The 22,778-nt window shown below is 43.7% G+C and overlaps 1 protein-coding gene and 1 long non-coding RNA gene across 15 annotated transcripts in view; one reads left to right on the top strand and one right to left on the bottom strand.

Annotated features, from left to right (window-relative positions):
* EBF1 (EBF transcription factor 1) overlaps nucleotides 1-22,778 on the top strand; it is a gene marked incomplete at its 5' end in the record, with an annotated part of 274,881 nt that overhangs the window by 9,253 nt on the left and 242,850 nt on the right. For 13 of the 14 annotated variants that reach the window (XM_084536052.1, XM_084536053.1, XM_084536051.1 and 10 more), the window contains 2 exons: nucleotides 3,219-3,292; nucleotides 9,712-9,780. In XM_084536052.1, the coding sequence (XP_084392178.1) occupies nucleotides 3,219-3,292; nucleotides 9,712-9,780 (143 nt within the window). Of the gene's footprint in view, nucleotides 1-2,162; nucleotides 2,448-3,218; nucleotides 3,293-9,711; nucleotides 9,781-22,778 lie in introns of those variants that run through there. The other variant, XM_084536045.1, reaches the window with a different exon arrangement.
* LOC311444733 lies at nucleotides 567-2,308 on the bottom strand. Its single transcript, XR_014698027.1, has 2 exons — nucleotides 2,080-2,308; nucleotides 567-1,649 (listed from the first exon to the last, which is right to left on the bottom strand). It is a non-coding gene; the product is annotated as an uncharacterized lncRNA (long non-coding RNA).

The following is a 22,778-nucleotide window of genomic DNA, read 5'->3' as shown; positions in this document are numbered from 1 at the left end:
TGGTCTAAGTTTATACACTGTAACTTTCACTTTATCTCTTATTAATGTGATCTCTATTTGACAAAATTGTGATGATGTTCGTGTGGCGGGGACTCCTGCCACAGTCAGCCTGTGTCAAAGCCTGAACGTTAATTAAAAAAAATAATAAAAAAAATCAGATGGCTTTGTTAAAAGAGTCTCTTTTCAAATCTTAAAGTTAAATATTTTCACAACGGTAACATCGTAGACCCTTCCTGTAAAAATACTTCTGGCAGCTATAAAGATGTGAAACTTTAGCAGTTCCTGTTTCCCTTTTGCAACTAATTGTAGAATTGGTGTTTTAGAGCAGCACCGTTTGAAAGGCGGTAGAGGGTCTGTAACGCTCTCAGGGAGTCACTCATGGGAGTAAACAGCTGGTGCTTTGCACACCCGTTTGCACAAGTATATTAGGAAATAGGAATGGGAGTTGGGGATGAGAAGTGAACTGGGCAATTCCTCCTGCTTCCTAAAATTCCCTAGAAATTCCTGGTGGAATAGGCTGTATGGAAGGACCTGCACTTAACAGTGAGAAACCGCGGTGTGCATCGGTGCAATATTAGTAGTCAAATGCAAACAAAGTGAAAAGCAAATCCTTAACGTAGACGAAGGCTGAAGAATGTCATGCACGCAAAGAAGGGATCACTGACGTTAAACACAACAGACAAGGTGATTATGTACCACAGTGTTGACTCTGTCCGTTCATTATTGCTATTTAGTTGAGTTATTTAAGCGGGTACCTGGAGGTTAAGTAAGCATAGCAGCAGGAAGAGAAGGGGAAGAGAGAGAGGAGGGGAGAAAAGAAAGGTTTTGTGTTCTGCTTGGTCATTTCTACTGCTGCCTTGAATTCACTGGCAACAAGGTAACCCAGGCCGGGCAAATTTATTTTAAGGTTTGAAAGTCTAAGAAGGGGGAGCCAAGCCCAGCAGTCCTCTCTCGGGTACCATGTCATGCTGTGCCAGGTGAGGGGGGACCGGAGGTGTTTGTCTCCACTGACGGCCTCAGGAGCAGATCTGCGCTGCGCTCTCAGAAGCAGATTATTTTTTGATTATTTGCTGATTAGGTCCAACAAGAGCCCTGAGCTTTGCCTGTACCTGGCCGGTCCCACTGCCAGGTACAACCTGTTCTGGGGTTTTCTGGAGTCTTTGCAGCGTCCCTGCTGATCCCGCTGTTGTCAGCTGGTTCCTTTGGTTCCCTGGTTTTGGCTAGAATCTTCATCCCGTCTTTTCCTTTAAGGCACGGGAATGAGGATCTTCTGAATTTGTCCCAGCTCCTGACGTACACCCCCATGCACATCTGTACGGGCAACTTCCAAACCAGCTGTGGCCCCTGGGCCACCACTGGGAAAGCATCCCTATGTACTGCATCCAGCAGCTGCCAGGGAAGAGAGGTCCCAGCCTGGGTCAGGGCTTTGCTGGTGGCTGTGCTGTGAGGGCTTTGCATGTATCCCACAGCCACGTTTGTGTCTCCTGCATGTGCTGGGCTCACAGCCTGTGTCCCTCTCTGGTGGGACTGAGGGCCAGAAGCTGGCGATGCTCTGTACCTGGTGCAATGGCACCGGAGGTCTCTGTTCTTTCTCCTCAGCAGCAAAATTATACTGGCTTCCAGGTTGTGGGGAAATGCACGCAGGAAAACTGAAAGGGAATGATTTAAATTAGCAGAGACAACACAGAGCCATTCCTAATATTGTTTATAGAATTGCTAAATCATTTTATAATGCATAATATTAAGATTGAGTACTACTAATATAATGATGTTAAAAAATCAGCTCATGCCTCTTCAGATTTGTGTGTCCTGGGAGTCCTGCCTCCGTTGTAGGTATGACACCTCTTACCTTTAACGGGTTATATTTGCAAGGACTGGGAAAGCAGTTCACATGATCTCACTCCATCATGTATCAAGATACTAATGAGAAAAAAACAAGGTATTTTCCACACTTCCTTATCAGAACGGTCTCATTCCATAAAATATATTTCCTCCATATAACCTATTTTTTTTTTTTTTAACTTTCAAAAACTAATTTAATGTTAGCTTTAGGGATACCTATATCAGATGTCATTTTACCTGCGGGTTTGTTTTCCTGATTTATTCCTAAGTCTGTGTTTTAGAGGCTGGCAGGGTCCCACCACGTGCTGAAGGCAGAGCTGATGCTGGGAAGCAGGCTTGTTGATCTGATCCCGGCTGTGCACTGGCACCCTGAACAATTCAGGAACCTCAGTGCCGTCAAAAGTTGCTGTTGCAAAGGCAATTTCTTTTCTGTCTTGATTTGCTGCTGGGGGCAATGGGACAACCCGGAGCAGATACTGCCCAGCTGCTGGTATTTAGGGGGTGAATCAGCAGTTACAAGCCAGGGCTGTGTGTGTGTGCGGGCAGAAAGCAAAACTCTGTCCGGATCCAATGGAAACTCTCTAGAGCGAGCGGTAACTCTGCTGGTATGTGACGCCGATCCCTCGCCGTCGCTCCCGGTCCTGCTGGTGGGAGGGCTGCAAAAATCGACTCTTCTTGAAAGGCGAATGCCCCGTCTTTCCACAGTTTTAACTCAAAGAGTTCTCCCCGTGCTATCTCAGAGTCAAATTTCCCAGGCTGGTTTATCCTCTGTTTGTTTTGGTATCCTCTGGCAGGGCCTGCCTCTCCCTTATTTATATTCCTGCAGCTCCAGAGCTGCTCTCTGGATTGCGAGCTTCAGGGGCAGAATCAGGCCCAAACACTTCCAGGAGCTACCAGGAAAGCGCCTGGGCTGCGCAGTGTGCAGCTTTTGGAATTAAAAATGCATGAGCTCTCTCTTTCTGTCCTTTTTTTTTTTTTTTTTTTTTTTAAAAATGAATAGGACCCAAAGTATGCCAAGCCTTGCTGTTGTTTCTTTTTTTTTTTTTTTCCTTTTTTTTTTTTTTTTTCTCTTTCTTTTAATGCTATTAGGTTTATATTTTATTCTGAATTGAAAAGAAAATTGTGGTTGTCTTGACTACTAAAAAAACCCATCCTACACACAGCTTGAGAGATGTGCAGCGGCGAGGAGGGAATTTAGCTGTACTCAGCTTGTGTTGTTTTCCAACCACAAATCTTAAGCAGGTTCAGCGGTGACGCCGTCTCCCTACCCCGCGACTTAGCTTGCAATGCCGGCTGCGCGCTCAGTTACTGCGATGCCTTTTTTGTTTTCTCCAAACTCCACTTGATGCATAGCTAAAAATGTGTTTTGTTTCTAGGCGATAGTGTATGAAGGCCAAGACAAGAACCCAGAAATGTGCCGAGTTCTGCTCACGCATGAAATAATGTGCAGGTAAGAGCTACCCTGCTTCCAGCTAATTAGTGATGAGAAGATGAATCTCTCTCTCAAAATCTAGGTTGAACCTGCAGCTATTTTAGGACTTAAATTTATATTTCTTGCATTAAACAATCCCAAAATAACAGAGTTCGGTGTGTGTAATTAGCAGCAAGGTCTCAGTCGTCACAGCAGTTTTCAATTTATAAAGAGTTTTCCTTAACAGCACGCTACTGGTTTGCATTTAGACGCCGTAGCCCACGAAAAGTCTCCTCACCAAAATTAAGAGTCAGTTGTAGCCTTTGCCTGTCCCCCCACAATATTCCCCAAAATATGTCCCCAGTAAAATGACAAAGCAGTCATTTTTGTTTGCCTGTGGATGTGCAGGAGGACGGGAAGCCAGGAGGCTTTTGGGCTGTTGGCTGAGGCTGGGCTGCCCCTCCAGCTGCTCACCCACTGCCCATGCAGCCTGAGCCAAGCAGGCGATGCTCCCCCAGCCCAGCACTGGCTGTTTTTTGCTTTTCATCAAACTTCCCCAGGCATATCTGGCCCTGCCCTGTGCTCTGTTCCCCTGAACGTTCCCGCCTGGGGCTGGTTGCTTAAATTCAGGACAGTCAAATATCTTCTCCCCCGGGTGCGGCGCTTCTGCCGCAGGCAGCTACTTCCTTCTTCTTTCTGGCTGGTAGCGATAGGTGAAGCCTCTTCTGCTTCCTTCCCACTGCAGGGAAGGCAGCATCTTCTCAAAGACCCCTCTGACACCTAGGAGAGCTTGACCTTGCAGTCTCATTAAAGTTAGTGGGTGTTTTTGCATGTCTGAAAAACTCATTTGTTACATGTTATTCGATGGCAGAAAATAATTCCCTGGTGGAAGACGAGGGGTTCTTGCATAAGCTCATTGTTACAATCAGTTGTTTTAAGACTGTAAAAATGCCATTGCATGCGTTGTAACTTTTACAAAACACATTTACTAAAAAGGAGTAACTTGAGGGTAAAAACTGGTACCCACTTCTAAGAGAATAAACTTGGATGAGAGTTTCCTGGTGGGGGAGAGTCTTAGACAAAATATTCAGATGGAAACTTCTCTGCTGGTTGTTTTTTTTTTTATTATTTTTTTTTTAGTTATGTTTCTTCATTCTTGGGGATCTGCATGTTTGGTCCTTCCCTACAGCTCCTCTCTGATAAAACCCAGCTCGAGGGCAGCTCCCTGCAATGCTGGCAGAGAGGAGGGAGCTGCTCTCCTTGCTTTGCCAGCCTGAGTGAAACCCTACGCAACACCACAACTTGCAGGACTTGAGGGATTTTAGTTTCCATATCCTATTTTTCCAAGCTGCTTCGTTCAGCAGGTTTGGCTTTTTCTGGGAAACCAGAGAGCCCGTTGAGAGCCACCCGAGAGCAGACGGGGACCTCCAAGAGGTGCTGGAGCTGCTGCCGCTGCTGGGAGTGGGGGCGTTGCTTTGCTGAGGACTCCCAGCCAGTTCTCCCTTTCCAAATGGAAACCCAGTCACGCTGACAACCCATAATTGCCCTAAAATTCATTGGCCCAATTAGCACCACTTTCGCACTAGATACCTAGCTAGGAACAATTCATGGAAATATTAAAGGAGGCCCCTGACCTGATAAGGCTGAAGTGCATGCTTTGCTTTTCTCCTGTAAGAAGCCCAGTGAAACAGTGGGTGAAATTAAGCACAAGTGCCTGCGGCGTCGGGGCCTGAATGTGCTCTTAGCCTTGGGTGATGTGCTCTGTTGGCTCTTAGACTGCAAAGTTTTAAGGTAGGAATTAATCTGCCTGCAACTCTGGCTGAGCACCCGAACTTAGAATCAGAGCCTTTGCAGCTTTACATTGTGGTCGTGCCTGGTGGAGAGGAGAGGAGCATCCATCCCTCCCTGCAGCAGCCCCACGGGCCTCCCTGCCAGCACCAGGATGCTCTCACAGAGCCCTTGTGCTGCACCTATGTAATGCATTAATTTTATTACAAATACTTTAGAAACATCAAGAGTAATAAATAAATGGAAACTTTACATAGGAGGCTGAGTTTTAACCAGAAGAGCTACATCAAAGATTTACAGCCGTGTCAATATAGTTTGACTGAGATAAAATTATTTCCGTTCTGGGAACATGGAAAGATTTGCTACGTCATTTGGAGCTGTCTTTCCCTTTATTAAAGCACTTTATGCTTTTTTCGTTCTCGAAATTCGCTTAATCAGGAGCTTTATTCCTCTCCTTGGATTTGTTTACTGCCAGTCCTGGCTTTGTGTTTCATGAGCATAAGGTGGAAGGGTAGCAAAAAAAAAAAAAAAAAAAAATCTGACCACGGTAGGCAAATGTGTGTCTGACGGGGTGGGGGAGATGTATTCAAATTTCTTACAGCTCATATTAGATATTCCCCATTTCCTCTTCTGCCTATACATTTGTAAGAGGGTGCTGTTTGTTTACCAGGCCGCTTGACCCTATTGCACAAATCTGTCATCTATTGTGCTGCTAACACTCTTTTAAATTGCAAATCTGATGCTCTTTAGGGGTCTAGAAGGGGAAAAAAATCTCTCTCCACACCATTCTGTTTCTCTTGATTTCTTGCCTGTTGTAAGTGGAAGTTGGGATGTGCTGAATTTGCACCAGGGGTGCAAATGCAGCCTCAATTATAAGCATAAAATTAGAGTCTGTTCCCCATTAATCAGCCCAGCTAATTGCTATGCACTACCATTAGCCATATGGTGTGAAAGACAGCTTGCTCTCCCTAAGATGAAATTTCTTCATTTCAGACATGAAATAGTGAGGGCTCTGTATTTTAAAATAGCTTGTTTTAGATATTTAATTTCTAAACAACTTTCAGCAGTGCTTTCTATCAAGGCTAACTGCACAATAAAACTTTGCATTTATGTGACAAAGCTGGGTATTTATAGTATACTCCAACTATGGCACGGATAAGACAAAGAATTCAAATGTACAGGAGCGTCCTGGCTGCGGTAGGGAAGCGGGGCTGAGGTTTGCTTCAGGTGGCTGTTTATTTCAAAGGCTTTCATTGTATTTTGTCAAATATAAAATCTATGCTGTTGGCAAAAATGCTAATAGCTGGGGAGAATTCACAGCCTTGGTGGAATTTATTAGTATTGTAGGAGCATGGGGAGGGACATCTATAGTTAATATTGCCTCAACAATTTCCATTATGAAACCTTCAGTGGCTTACAGCTTTGCCAAACTTAAACTGTTCTGGCTGAAATGTCCTTTGCAGGGTGTCAGCCCGAGGCTGACTTTCTTTGGAAAGTTTCAGCTAAAATGGTTCAGTGATTTCTGAGAATGAGGTCGGAGTAAAATATGGTTTTTGTCTTTGCAAAATAAAATCTTAACAGCTGTTTTGTCGAGAACCTCCCGCACCTCCGCACTCGGGAGCGAGGAGCCCATTTGGGGCAGGGGCCGCATGGCTGTGGGCTGCAGCCTGCCTCGCCGGGAGCTGCTGCAAGATGTCCCACGCGGACTCGCTAACGACTTGTTAGAGCCTGGCAGCTAAATGATCGGAAAGTCGCATTTGCGCTGGCCACGTGCCATCGCCCCGTAATTTCTCATTGTTCATTGTCCCCGCAGAAAGCCCGAGCGCGCAGATACACAAAGCAGGGCTCCTCTGGGCAGCGATGCTCCTGGCTGCTCTGCCAGCTTGGGGATGGGGAGGTTTTGGGGTGCAGGGTGCCAGGGTGAGGTGGAAAACTCCTGTGTGCCCATAGTGGGGACCAGGTGGCATGGAAAAGGGATGCTCCAGCGTGGGGAAGAGAAAGGGAGGAAGACGATGCGGAGCAAGGCAGCAGGAGGGCAGCAGGTCCCCAGAGTGCTGGGTTACTATTGAGGACTATTTGTTTTAAAAACAAACCAAGCAGTTTTTGCAGTTTTTTATTGTGATCCAGAGTGACATGTTGCCTGAGCCCTGGCTCCCTGTCCCATCCGGGGAGGGACATTCCCGAGAGACAGTCCAGGAGCTGGCAGTTGGAGCCTCTCACTGCACCTTCAGAGCCTGTGAGGAGCTGGAGGACTTCTTGGAGACATGGAGAAACTCCTGGGAGTTTTAAGATTCCTTTGGGGAAAGGATTGAAAAGGTGCTGAACATTTAAGAACTTTTTCAAAATGTACAGTAAACACTAAAATCCAAAGCTTTCAAAGCAAGTTGAATGCTTATGCCATGAGAAGTGATCTAAAACTCAGGGTTTGTGCAATGCCTTGATTTTCTGCATGGAAAAACAAAGGTAGATGAAGCCTGTAATTCTGCTGGTGACAGGGAGGCTACTACTACTAATAAATTAATAAACCTTAGCTTGACTTCTTATTTTTAAAAGGCCTTTTGCTCAGGCCTATTGGAGAATCCTCTTGGGGCACCCAAGCCAAGCGGAGAGGCCACCCCATGAGCAGCGCCGTGTCCTCCCTGCTCTCCAGGCCAGACTGTCCCCAGCGGCCACCTCGTGGCTCTGTCCCACTCAGGGCTACAGCATCCCTGGCCCCGTCTCCTTTTGGGCCAGCACCCGGGAAGGTGCAGGGGGACGCGGGGGTCCGCCTGGCGCGGCGGGGAGCCTGGGAACCTTCGCTCGCCTGCGTTAGTGTGGCAATTTCTGTCCCTGCAGTCTGCTGGGAGAATGTCAGGACTAGCCCTGATTCGCTTCAGTCACAAGAACTGCATTGTCTTAACTTGTGCCAACTCTGTTTCTAATTACATTTTAATCATTTAAAAATGATTAGCAGTTTTTATTGCCTTGTTTGTGGGTAAATTTTCTCACCCCACACATTCTAGCTGCACTCCAATGACAAGTCCTTTTATAGGCAAAAAAGCCCCCCAAACGTCCACATGACTATTTACCTACAGCATATTTTATTCCTTCCTAAATTTTAATGCTTTCTGGGTGCCAAGGCTCTTGCATTTTTTTGGTGGATCAATTGTGGTATTGTGCTGTAAAATTAAGCAGTTTTTTTTGGCAATCCTAAACAATGTAACTTCCACCGAAATGAAGATACCGCACATGTGTTAACTGTGAAAAGTTTCAGCCCTGAATAGTTGCCTTGAAGCTTTTTGCGGTGAAAAGAATTATGTATTTTCCTCTCTTTGAAAACAATTTTTTTTCTTCTTTTGGAAACCATGTTTAAACAGTCTGTTTTTGTAAAAGCTCACCCCCCCCCCTTTTTTTTGTTATCTTTAGTGTGGTTAGTTGCTTTATTGCTAATCTTGGTGGGTAACTGTATATTATTCACTCTATTGTTCAGCAACACAAGAGAACCTTTGTCATACTCCCAACAGGGCTATTTATATAGCATGGCATTTCTGCGGGCTTCTTCCTGCGCTGATGTTCCTCCACCTTTTTGGGAAAAAGAAAATAGTCCACCCGAGCAGGAGGGAAAGTAGCGGGTGGCTGCTGCGGGATGCACAAAGCCGGCTGCTGACACACGGCGATGTGCAGGCCCTGGGACACCGCTTGAAATGAGCACGGTGCTTCCCAAAGGCATGTGGCACACAGCTGGGGCTCACCAGGAGTTCTGCTGAGCAGCAAAGTGTACCCACGTCTGGCCAGGGAGAGCTGAGGGGGTGGCCCCTTGCTCCGCCACTTGGTGCCACCACGGGGTGCCGTCCCCATGCCCGGCATCTCTGTTCCTGTCCCCAAGCCCTCACCCTGCAAAAGCCAGGAGCTGGTGTCCAGTTCTCACAACAAAGGCTTGTCCCCAGCCATTTAGCATCTTTGTGCAAATGCCGAGCCACCTTCGTTCAAAGTCCTAGCCTTAAGGCCAGTGATAGTGCCAGGCTTTGGCAGACAGAGCTGGTGCTTCACGTGCCGGCTTTGCACCCGACCTGCTGCAGGGACCAGCCACAGAACGGTGCTCTCCTGGCACAAACAGACACCAGCGTGCTCCAAAAACCAGGGAAATGGGCAAACTCCCACATAACAGCTTAGTAGTGCTTGCATTTTAGTTCCCCCCTTAGCAGCAATATTTCTTAAAGGGAGAATAATTGTGCTTTTGGATTTCGGGGGGAGGTTTCCCGGCAGCTGAGACTTCAGCTCTGTGTAAAAGTAGGAAAACTGTGTGGCCACATAATGTAAATGGTAAGCAAAGGTAAAAGCTGTGTTCAGGGAAGAAAAAGCCACCTTATTTTGAGTGCATATCTGTATGGGACAACTGTTAAACCCCATGGATAAAAGACCACAAATAGACAGGTCTCCCTGTTTCGGATGATCCTTGAATTATTATTTGTGAAAGGGGCAAAACCCCTCTCTTTTTATATTTTCCATTGTTAACCAGCTGTGCAAGAAGTTAAACACAGTAATTAACCCATATGTGACCTGCTGCATTTGACTGATTTCCAGGCAGGGACGGAGCGGTAACTCTAGCCGGCAATTTGAACCCACCATGTTCGTAATGATGATTTTACAGTGTAATGGTCGCACTAAATCCTTTCACTTTTGCTCTGTAGCCGCTGTTGTGACAAGAAAAGCTGTGGCAACAGAAATGAGACTCCATCAGATCCAGTGATAATTGACAGGTAAGGACTGCTATTGTTTCCTTCGATTTGCTTTTTTTTTTTTTTTTTTTCTTTTCCTCCTCATTATAATGAAACACCTGCCCTGTGTTGCTAATGGGTAAGAATTAGGAGTATATATGGAGGAAATTTTGTTTTTGATACCAAATTAGTTGTGCTTTGCAATTGCGATTGCCATGGAAGGGCCATATGGAGGCTAACGGAGCGACCTGCTCGTTGGAGGGCTCCAGTGCTTGCAACTGATTCATGTGCATAAAGAAGAGATTTTTCTTTCTGACTTTCTGTGGCTCAATTCACATGCTGTGCCAGAGAAGCTTCAGGAATAAAATAATAATAGTTTGTGATTTATGAAATGTGGTTGGGTGCTTATAAATATTTAACTTTTATTTGAAAAATGTTTGAATCATTATCACTTTTAGCTACAGTAGTTCTGTTGGGTGCAATCCATCTACATTTTAAGGTTTTTATTTATGCATAAAAACAGTTAAAAAAAAATAGATCTGCAAACTAAGGGGTTTTTCTCCTGTGATTTTCTTTGGTTGGAATACTATTTTGACTGTATTGTCAGTTGATTAATTCGTTTTTGCCCATCTTAATTATTGTGTTTTTAAACAGATCCATATTGCTAATCTGACATCACTGAGTAAATCACTGTAGCACAATACATCTATTTTAGTTGTTCTGAGCCATGTGCAGTTTCTGAGCTTGCAAATTATGCAAAATGGTACCAAATAGTCATTTTTACATTTTAATTGTCAAAAATCATTGTACGAAGCTGTGCGCAATAACCAGGTTATTATGCAGCATTACTCTATAAGAGTTAAATGGCCATGAAGTACTGAATCTGTCTGTCATCAGCTGGGGAAAGCAATACCACTACGCTAATCTGCGCGTACAGGGACCCTGAAGGGAAACTATCTATGCATACAGGAGCGGGAGTATGGAGTGGTGTGCTTCTCCTGGTGTTATTGTCTGAGTTAATGTTTGCTATATGAGGTTCAAAGCGCCTTCCGTGCCAGCGTGCCTGGTTTTATGACAAAAGGTGAAGGGGTTCGGTGTGCGGAGTGCCAGGCAGGGAGGAGGGGGGTGGCAGAGCCTGGCTGGGCACTGTGCTGCTGCAGGCTGCCAGATTGATAGCTCTGGGTTGAATTTGTTAAGAAAGTGCATACATTGGAAGCTTATCGCAGATGTTTTGATTAGCTATAATCAGTAATCCCGAGAATGTTTAAATCTCAGATGTATCTACCTATTTTAACTAGGCGTATTTTCATCTTCTGTGAGCATTAGGTAGCACCAGGGAAAGCAGGGGAAAAAAAACCCACTGTGAAATCTGTATAGAGATGTGTTTTATAAGCATGCTGCAGACTTGAACACTATAAACATGGTGTTAGAGTGGCATTTTGAGCGACATGAAAGCTACAAAATTCACATGAATTTTTCATTGTACTGGAAAGTGAGATGTTAAGATGCTAATGGCAGGTTTACGGAAATATTTTGTTTAACTATCTAGTATGCAAAACTGCTAGTTGCAAATCATTTAAAATTATGAAAGCCAGAGATGCTGTCTGTTACATGCTTCTTATAAACAGAGGGAAACTCTAACATGAAAAATCAGACTTAGCTTCCTAGCAGTGATCAATTCATCAGTATTTACATTAATCGATGCAAAAGATTCAAATTCTGAAAATTATATTTAAAACACAACTAAACATGATTTAAAGCTCATCTTACAAGCTTTACCTCACCACCTGCACTAAATCACATTTGGCTGGTGAATGGGTTAAGCTTTTAAGTTCTTCACTTGGTTTTAAATTGTGACTTTGATACAGGAGGTTGATATGACTGTGGTTTGAATAACATTTGATTTTGACCTGTTCCTGTGGGTTGCAGTGGTATAAGAAATTTGACTCAGCAGTACTGTAATTAGCCCTCCCCGTGTTTTTGAAACAGGATTGTGTTACCTGGATTGCATTAGTGTGGCTTCTATTGTTGCCGCTTCGCATCTGTCCCAGTAGGGTACTTAAAACCTTTTCTTGGCCAGGGCTAGTTCAAACAATTTAGGCCAAATAAGTATGTGCTTTATACAGTTAGTGGCTTTAGTGATGCTTCTTGTGACATTTATCCTATTCATTTTTTTCCTCCCTTTTGGTTTGGAAAGGATGAAGCGATCTATGTGGAGCCTTTTTACCTTAAAATGAGTCCGTTAAAATTGTTCTAACACTGAAACGCCTGCACAAGTCAGCACATGTGTTTAGTTGTACTCTATTGTCACTTCTGCATGCACACAATTTTAAACTATTATGTCAATTGATATGCAAAACCATATTTAGCTATTTTTATTTGCATGTGAGCTTACAGAATTCATTTACCATTTGGGCTAAAGCACTCCCACATGCCTTACAGTCTGATAAAGCCTCGCCTATGGATTTAATCTAGCTCTTGCATCAAATCCTACGAATCCACAGAGTCTGACCTAACATAGAATTTACAATAAAATCTATCTATGGGATTTTTGACATATGTACTTACATGGAAATGCTATCCTCTTCTTACATGCTGGAATACTATTCTGGATTGATTAATTCTCTTTGATGAGGCTAGAGAAACTTGGGATAGAGGGAACTCAGTCTTTGTGGTGGTTTAGTTAACTTGGCGAAGAGGCTCTCTGGCAACTTCAAAGTTACATGTGTTGTGTTCTTTTTCAAACCCTAGATGTATATGAAAAGTAAATCGCATATTTTTATTTAATCAAAATGTGGGATTTAAAAAAAAAAATCTGTAGTTGCGTTTGAAACAGGATATGACTTTATCCTTTGTAAAATTGCTTTATAGTTTGCCCCATTATAGTATCAGCGGATATAGCAGTGAAAGGGACCTAAAGAAATTTATACTCATAGAGCGATCTAAATTTTCTCTGGAGAACAAAATAAATCTCTTATGCTTATAGAGAGCAGTCATTTCAAGGAAGTTTCTTGGAAACCTGTGTGTGTCTGAATCATCTCCTTAGCATAGCCTGTATATTTTATCACTAATCCAGTTACATGTGTTCAGATGAAGCTCTGATGAACAGGAACTCATTTTAAAAGGGGTATTATTGTCACAATACAAATGCACAATTCCTCCTACAAGTACAGTAGCAGGGCTGTATTGTAATCATACTTAAAGAAAACACAGAGCACTTCCTGTTATTAAATTAAATTCTAGATTGATTTAACATTCAAATTGTAACTCATATTTGAATTTAAAAGGTTTGCAATAAAATTCCTGTGAAGAAATTGAATAAATTGTAGTTTTATTACCACTCTGGATATCCTGGTGTCCTAACCTTTTTCCTTATAGTTATCTTAGTTCAATAAATAAAACCTCATTAGACTATTCCCATTTCAACGAGTTTATTAAATTTTACAGGAGTAATTAGCATAAGCTGTGCTAATTTTTCTGGAAGACTAATGAGAGAGCTTCCTAATTAGGTTTGCTTTGTAAGAATCAGAAAAGATGATAATGACAAAAGTCACATAGGGGAGAAAGTGGGGCTTTAGATTATTCCTTGGTTCAGGAAAGAGGCTCCTCTCTCGCCGTTCTGCTCCAAACTCTTAAACCCAATTTACCACTGTGGGGACCAGTATTTAGTGGTGTTACCCATGCCTGTGGGGGATTCCTTACCTTTTATGGCTGGATCCAGTAAAACAGGAGCCCTATTGACAGATAAAATAGAAATGAGCACCGCAATCCCAAATATAGTGGCGGAAAAGGCTCTGCACTGAGGATCATGCTTTGCTCCCCAACCCTGCACGCCAGGGTGCGATGCTTCAGGGACAAGGGGCTGTGAACAGCCTGTGTGGCAACTGCTGCTCCATCCCAAATCTTGCTTCTTCCCACTGTACGTCAGTAGGCTGATGCCGTGACCTGAAATCGACTTTGCTGAGGTTTACTGATGAGACCTACTTCAGGAATTTCTTGCTTGGAGAGACTTCCTTGGGCTGGGGTGCAGGATGCTGAGCTTTGTGTAGGAGCTGCCCAGGGGCTCTGTGCCCAGCACGGAAAGGACAAGGGGCTCTTCTGGCCCTGGTCTAGCCAAGGCATTGAAGCTCTTCATATGCCAATTCAAGTGCTGCTTCTGAGGAATAAGGCTCCCTCTGGCTTTGCAGAAGTGGCTGATGCATTTCCAGTGTGATCAGAGCTCTTGTCAGTGGAGCAGGGGTGGGAACTTACAGACTGCAGGCTGTGATATTCTTTCTGCTTTATTATGAGATGACACGGAGGGGTTTTAATGCACGGCCTGCTGCTGCACGTGTCGGAAAGGCCTGTGCACTTTCGACACCTGCTGTACAGGATGCTCGGCCGGGCCGCCTGTGATCCCTCCCCAGCACATCCACCCGCTGCGGCTACAGAGGGAGCTGGCTTTCCTACAGATGTTTCTGAGATCTTTCAGGCCTTAACCTGACAAATTTTATGTTTGTGGGTAGGATTTCATTGTGCAATGGCATGAAAAGAGGCGTGAATGACTTTCAATGTCTCCGTTTTACTGCTTTACAAGTCATCGCGCAGTGGATTGTATTTTACGGGCCCGATCATCTTTTCATCCTAAATAGCAGGCAGGTGGAAAAGTGACATGCAGGGCTGCATCGCCCTCTCTGCATCCTCCCCCTGAAGGCACTTGTTGGGCGGATGTGGCAATCACTGCCTCCTGCAGCAGCTTTCTGTGCTGAACCCAGCTGTGGTGGGGTGGGGGCAGGTGCTGGTGTCCCGCTCCCCTCCTGGGAACGGGGCTATAGGAGGCTGGGGGCTGCATCCCACCTCAATCCCTGGGCACTGCATGAGGCTTTGTCTCAGAGCTGTGCTGGTGAAACCCTCTGGGCCCCTACAGAGGATGGGCAGAATTTGGCCTGCAGCATTTCGCGTGAGCTCCCGGAGCCTGTGAACCCGTACATTGCTGAGAGGGGAGGGACGCCAGCAAACATCCTCAAGGACTTGGTTATGATTGACGCATCTGAAAAGCATTACCCTAAACATTTCCCACATGACTAAGGCAGCCAAAGGCACTCTGAGACTTCGTGAGATACATGGGAGACTCTGATCAGTAGATGCTTCTCTCACGGTGAATCAGGCCAAAATACTCACACCTCTTCCAAAGCTCCTAATAGTGTCTGTCCTTTTCGTGGTGAAGAAATCACCAGAGCTGGGGATAACTTTGCAAGGGCCCTTGCAAAAATCCCTCTCGGTTTCAGTCTCTGCGGGTTGGCATGTATCTCTGTTGCTTCAAAATTCATTTATTTTGCTCTTGGGGTTGAGTGAACTTGGTCAGGGTCAAAGCAGCTCCCACTTATTGTTTGCTTCATTTCTCCTCCCCCACCCCCGAGTATAGGAATTTTTATATAATTTCAAAACTATTATGCAAAACCTTAATTTGGTCTCAGCTTCACTTCAGGAGGTTTGTGAATTTCTCAGAAAACCTGTTCTGAGTTTTCAGTTTGTTATAAAACCCCAAACCAGGCAAGTTTTATGTGGTTTTGGGTTTCACTGCAAACATTTCACACTACTCTAATAGTTGCTTGCTTCTCTCAGTGATGCCTTTTGAATCTGCAGCTAGCATTTTGGGCTTTATTTCACCATGATCTTATGCCTGATTATTACTATTTAATATGGTGGTGCTGTGACAGGGGCTCCTGTCACACAGGAGGCTCATTGTGCTGGGCACTGTGTGCTCCCCAGGCAGGTCAATGAGCCCATACCTGAAGTGGCTCTCCTGACACAGTTTACAAATTTTTCTGTGGAGAACAAAAAACTTAGTCTTGCATTGAATTTCTGTGGATTAGGGAAGCTGAAGACCGGTTTACTCAGTTGCTTTTGGCAGTGGGCTGTCATCTTTAGTGCCTATCAACAGCTCCTGGGGACAGGGCCAGCTGTGCTTCCCATGCTCTGTCAGTCCAGAGGGGTTATTTGTGTGTGTGTGGGATGTGCTGGACCTGCTGCCTTTGAAGGTGATTGTGAAGACCTCATGAATTTGGGCATGGGCTGGGACATGTTTCCCTTTGCTCACAAAGGGTGCTATTTGTGTACTGTGCCTTAATATCAATTCCACCTGTGTCCCAAATCAGGGAGGATGTGCTTGGCGCACAGGCCACCCTGCACAGCTCAGGGTCAGGTTTTCTATTTTCAAGAATGGGGACTTCTTTGGGGAAAAAATACTGGCTTTTTCCTCCTATGGACGTACACACCGTTTCTAGTGTGGGTAAATTTCCTGTCTCATCTTAACACCTGATTTATTTCTGCATTTGCTGCTGCAACGGTAATGCACACATAACTAGCCAAATAAGAGCAATAGGAAAAGGTATTTGCAAAGATCATCCTCAGTTTTAATGCAGATTAGCTAAAATTGTTCTGAATGTGAAACAAGTGTCTTATATCTACTGCAGCATTTACTGGGTGAGAACCTAACCCGCTCTGCTCTGCTGGAGCTCAGGCGTATGAGTGGTTTTCTTCCTGTGAGCAGTCATAAATGTTTGCATGTTCTAGCCACTGAAATGTATTCTTATAAGTAATTGGACACATCTACCAAAATATCTATGCTAAATTCAAGTTTGCTTTTGCCTGCTGAACGTAAATATTTTTAATATAACAACTAATAAAGTTAAAAGAGAGGAAGAAACAATTGTAGGTTTCTGTGTAAATCACGACTGAGATAATTTTCTAGAAATGGATTTTACATCGTCCCTGTAGCAGTAATGGTAAATACTGGTATGAATTTTCTCTGTAGCATCAAGGTGGTTTTTTTTTTTTTTTTTTTTTTTTTTTTTTTTTTTTTTTTGTAACAGTTCTGGAAAAGTACAGAAATCCATACAAAGTTCCCAGTGTTTCCCATTAGCAACTTTACATAGGTAGCTTGTGATCAGAGTATATTACTGTATCAAATGAGTGTTTACTTTTTTTTTTTTTTTTCCTAAAGACAGTATTTTAGAGGTTTTTAAAGCACAACGAATAATTTTCTACCCACTTTTTAAAAATAGTGTTTGGAAATAGGAAATGTGAAAACATATTTTTTGGTGCAGTTAATATGCGAATTATATGAAATTAGTTATTAAAAGGCTTTATTTCAAGTCACTGAAATTACATACTGGACAGTCGTAAGGTGACCCAGATATAGAGCCTTTCACTGCAGCCACTGAAGCGCTATGAACAGTGCTGTTTTGTCTTTGGTTTCTTGCTGCCTCTAAAGGTGTAGGCAGATGAAGATAACTTTAAAAAGAGCGATTTCTCCAATTACAAGCTTTTGTCCAAGAGAAAAGAGAGATTTTTTATTTTATTTTTTTATTTTTTTAGTCTAGCAGCATTCACTATAACAAAATTAAATTCCTTTAATCTGACAAGAAGCCGAGTTTGGCACTGAGCTGGGATTTTTGGACAGAGAGCCAGCAGGAGCTGCTCTGTGCCCCCTGCTGTGATGGGATGGGGTGGTCTGGGACCTGGTGTCCCTGCGTGGTGAGGAGCGGTGTCCCCAGCCCCTGCCTGGTGGTCGGGGCAGGGGGACAGCTGAGCCACAGCCCCCAGCAGGCACCTGGCTGGGTCCAGCCGGCTTTGTACCGATGCAGTGATGTCCAAAGTGGCATTCCTCAACTACGGCATCTTGCTAACCGTCTGAGGCACAATAGTTCTGTAATGTAATATAAAAAGTAATGGTGTTAGCTAACACATCCTTAATAAGATATTGTCCGCTGCTCTGCCATATGCTCCTGAGCAGGCTTTCCCTCTGTGGGGCTTTTGAGTTCTCTCAATAAGATTATTTCAAATACTCTAATCCTGAATCATTGACATGAATACAAAAGCCTAGTGACATCTAATAGATGCCTCTTAGCTTTGCTTTTCCTCTTGTTCCTTTCCTTTTTCTTCTCTTTTTACCTGACAAAAAGCTTACAGACACTTGGGCTCTGTCTCTCAGTACCAGCATGTGGGTCCCCTCGTGAAATATAAAGGAGGAAAAAGGGCTGACATAGGGCTGATAAGCCACAGAGCAAAGGACCATAGATTAAAAGTAAATGCCAGTAAATCCTACCCTGTACACTCAGTTGTTCTTTTATTGTTTTCTTTAACTCTTCCAGTGCCTATACCAGGCCAGAAAGAGATGAAAAATGGGGTTAAAAAAGGTGATGCTGCAATGCCTTAGTGCCGTAGGGTCCAAAAGCCAGCTGCACACTTGTTTTTTTTTTGGCTCTCCTCTTCCCTTGACTCTCTCATCAGAGTTGCAAACCGGTTCAGCTAATCACATCATTCAATGGTTAGGTCATTTTTCGAAGATTAATTTTTTTTTCATCTTTTCAAAAAAAAAAAAGGGAAAAAAGAGAGAGACCCCAAGTGACGTGATTGTGACCCTGGAAAGCCTAAATATTATCTAAAGTAAATGTTAGGAAGAATTAGTATCCCACTGTGAGTGTCCAGCAGTAGAAAAGGATTTGCTTCTTGTTAGTGCTGTCTCAATGACTGCTGGAGAGAGAAAAGCTGTTCATTTACTGATTCCAGAACTTGGCTTTGGAAAAACTACTTGGTACAGGACACAGCCAGGGGCTATAGTGGGTTAAAAGGAAACTGCGTTCAAAATGTAATCATTTTCCTTAATTTTCTCCATGATTTTGCCGGGAGCCTCTCAGGCTTTCCTGACCAGGATAACTATCCACTTCCACCCAGTTGAGTCAGGTCTTCTCTGTAATCTCCCTGAATATAATCTTTCAGTTGGATTTTTTGGCATCTGCATCACTACATAACCATTGGCTGCCTTCCCAGATGTTAAGTCACTTTGATAAGTGGATGTTAAAAACCACTTTACCTAGCTCAGATTTTGTAGAAAGATGACACAAGAAGAGGAGAAATGTATTCTGTATTCATTATAAAGTTCTTTGCTCTAAAAGAAGAAGAAAATTAGCCACACTCAGAGCTATTAAGACCTGATGTTAGCGTCTCCCCCAGCCTGCTCTGTGCGCCTCTGCATCGCTCGCACGTTCCTGCCTGAGCCAGGATTTGGCCACAGACGTGTGCCTGCCCTGTGGCATGTTTTGGCTGGGGGAGAGAGGAAGGATCTGGACATGTTTTGTGCCCCACTGCCAGTGTCAGGATTTGGTGCTTTTTTGAGAAAAACAAGGGAGTCCCATGCATTACAACGGAGTTCCCTGTGTAACCTGGGACTTTTCTGGCCTCTGGGGCAGAATTTATTTCTCAAGATGGGGTTTCTGACAGAAACTTTTTTTTTTTTTATTTATTTTTTTTTCTCTTGTCTCTTGGTCTTGGGTTTCCGTTGGCACCATGGGCTGGTGCCACTGGTGGGTCTGGAGGCCCTGCTGGGCTGGCCTGGCTTCCACTGATGCTGCAGGAGGGGCTGCACAGCAGTATTGAGAGGCGGCCTTGCCCTAAGGACTTCGGCAGGAAAGGCAAGACCTCGGCTGCACGTGCCTTTTATCTATCTTCTAATCTATCTATCTATACACTTATTTATTTTAAAGCATAGTGAGCTCAACACTAGTTCTGGCATTCTGAAAAATGGAATAAACTGTACCACGGCGTAGGAGGAAAACTCCTCACAAAACTCCATTATGTGTACGCAAATTGTCGTCTTGTATCCTGTGTGGCAGGAGAGAGGAACTTCTCTTTTTCTTTCCAAAGGATTGCCCTGCTGTGACAATGGTAACTTAATTTGTCAGAAATTACAAGAACATTAATACATCATGCCCTAATGCGTCATTAGTGCATTAATACTTTCCGAGTCATCGGAGTTTTTCTAATAAATGCCTTCAAAGTCGGCTGGGCATTCATAAATTTGAGTTTTCAGTATGATAATTGTAATTGAGACACCTATTTTCCGTGATTAATTCTTGGAGTCGGTATATAACAGTCAGTGTTGTTGACATTCGCAGCCACCCGCACTTGAAAGAATAACACGGCGTTAGTTAATATTTGCGTTATTGTAAAGTGGCATGATTTGAAAAAAAAAAATACAGGAGACTGTTCTCAGGGAAACAAAAGAGAATTTTGGGAATGCTTTTTGCCATGGAAACACAGTTATCGCTCATTAATCTGTCACGTATGGAACAAGTTCCAGACTACAACACACTTCAGTGCGGCGGCGGTCCCGGGGGCTTCGCCTCCTTGCCTGCGCTCCCTTTAACCTGCCGGCAGTACTGCAAGGGTTAAGGGCTGCAGCCCGCTCCCACAGACCCCATTGTGTGCATGGTTGGCTCCCAAAAAGTGGGGTTCCCCCCGGCTCGGGGCCACCTGAGGGCTGGACCCCACCACCTACCTGCAGGTCCCCAGGCACCCATGGGGTTGGGGGAGCTGACCCTGTGGTGCTGCTCTCCGGCTTTCGGGCACGCGGGTGTCTCCAGGAGGAAGGAAGTTTTTTTTTCCCCTTGGTTTCCAAGATAAGGTGTCATTCATGAGAGCGGCGTGCTGAACTAATCAGGTTAATTGAGAGGCCCTGAATAGCTCTCATTGAGCGGATCCCTCCTTCCTGTTCAAGGCAGATAGTGCAGACAGAGAGATTACAAGTGCTTTAAACTCTTTCTTGCCATCTCTGAATTTCACACCCATTTTGGGATGATGAAGGTCAGAGCATATGCGTGACACAGGGGCTGTACAATTTAGCTTTGCTGGGAGCGAGGTGTTTTATTTTTTTATTTTATTTTTTGTCATCGTAATTATGATTATTTCTTAGCACTGCCAGATCCTCAGATCTGAGCATTTCTCCTGATGCCAGCAATGCCCTACTGATTTACACCAGCTAGGGTGGTGTAAATTGCTCCACCGTTTTTGGAACGATGGAGAGGACTAACCCAGTCGCACGGCTGGCTCTAGATTGACCTGCTCCCAAGTGTTGCTAATATTAAAATTATTTCAGACCTAACTCATGGCAGGGCTGCAGGAAACATTAATTTTAAAAAGATGTTTTCAGTGTTTGAAGCAGATAGCAGTTGGTTTTATTGCTTTTATGGTATCATTTCCCTTTAAACCCTTCTAATCGAAGTGGCTGTACATAATTTTATTCAAGTTTACCAGAATGCGAAAGCATTTCCCTCTGGATGCTCTTGCCAAATTAGGAACATCCAGGCTCCAAACCTCGCTCTAATCTTCCTACTCACCGCAGTCTATTACATTTTCTTTGCAAATATTGTAACCATTAGAGTGCAGGAGAGAGAATTTTCAGGAAAACAAATTCCCCCAAAGTGGAGCCCCCCAGCCCCATTCCCCAAACCAAACTGGTTGCTTGGCTCAATTTAAGCATCAGTGCCTCTGTTGCCCCCTCCCCCCGGCTGCTTTTCCTTGGAAGTTTCAGGAATGACTTTAATTATCTCCACAATCAAATTCTCACTGCTGTCCCTGTGAAAGCGTGTAGTCATGGATTGCTGGGATTATTTTCTTTAGCACTTGGGGATAGAGAAACTGGTTGTTTCAAAATGAGAACCAGCTGGGTTCTCATCGCTGGTGTTTGGAGGGAGCCATGCTGCACACCAGCCCGGCGCTGAGCGCAGCCCTGAACCCAGCCCCCAGATAAGTGCCGTTGAGTTTGCCACATGTTATTATGCAATATTGGGGCTGATTTTGTTTAGTGCATCAATACGCATCTTCGGGGTGGCTGCAGGCAGAGCTCGCGCTAGCGCCTCGCAAAACTTGGTGCAAAAACTTGCCCTGCCAGGGACATTGCTGGGCTCCACCTGCCTAAAATGTAGAAAATAAAATTAGCCTCCCGGTAAGAGATATTAGGCATGTGTTCTGCAGATGACAGGTAAGCAGGTAAACTCCTAAAGAGATTGATACAACAAAAGAGGCAGCAGAGAGAACTTCTCTTATCTAACATCTTTTGTTGCCATAGAAGACAAGCTGCAGGGGTGATGCTCTTCCTTTCTTTCCAGCTTGGAGAAATTACTTATTTGTCATACCTTATTAATCTGTTTTAGTGCCAAATTCAATTTGAAATTAGGACCATACATCTAGTCAGAAATTATATGACCTGTGATTTTGGCTGAGTATTTTGTCACAGGGAAAGGTGCAGAAATCTTCATTTGGTTATGAGGATGTAAAATTGGAGATACTTCACTGGATTTAAGGTAGCTGCTCTGGATTTCCATGTTTTTAAGAGACAGAAGCATTCATTCTTTGGAATACAAGAATTTGTATTTATAGTTTACTTACATATTAAAAAGCGGTATAATACAGATATATCTATAAAGTTTCAACATTTAAGGGTTCTCTCACACTGGCACACGTGCAAACAGCCTGTGCTTTGCAGCAAACTGTTGTTGGGATGGTTTACATTTCAAATAGTCTCATAGTGTGACTTTTGAATTTTTGAAATGAAATAGTGACTCAATCGGTAGCTCATGTTGAAAGTCCAGAAAAGAAGTCTTCCAGTTCCTTTATTACAAAGAAAAAAAAGTTTATAGGAAAGGAAATGATTGATTGCTCAGCTTTGAACGGATACTTTTATATGATTTGATTTCTGTAATGCCTGAAATATAATGACTTTGACTCTATTAATATCCCCTTTAGCACAACCAAATTATTTTTTTGAAAGATGAAACCATTTAGCTCTGAACATGCTTAGATCATACCATGACCTAAATATGCTCATGTATCACACATACATTGTTTTAGGGTTTTAGGCTGAAACAAACATTCTGCAGCCACCGTGAATCTAACATTTTATAGGTTTTCAGTTCTGCACTTTCTCCTGCTGATACATTTATTCAGTGTTTCAATTTATTGTCTTATATATATGTATACACATACTCAGTGTGGTTTTGTATTTTTTTTTTTAATCTGGATTTTCTATATATTTTTTTCCTTTCAACAAATAACTGCTGCATTTCCAGTCACTCAAATTTGGACAGAATTTTACTTCCTGTTTCAAAGGTCAAGGAAAGCTGACCTCAACAGCAGTGTTGAGGCTGCTGAATTATTCATATCATTGACTTTGTGTCAGCTTCCACATTTGTGCAGAGGGATGTTTTATTCATTTATCT

The sequence above is a fragment of the Aythya ferina genome, assembly GCF_964211825.1.
Source record: "Aythya ferina genome assembly, chromosome: 14".
Taxonomy (NCBI): Eukaryota; Metazoa; Chordata; class Aves; order Anseriformes; family Anatidae; genus Aythya; species Aythya ferina.
This window is presented reverse-complemented; position numbering and strand designations above follow the sequence as displayed.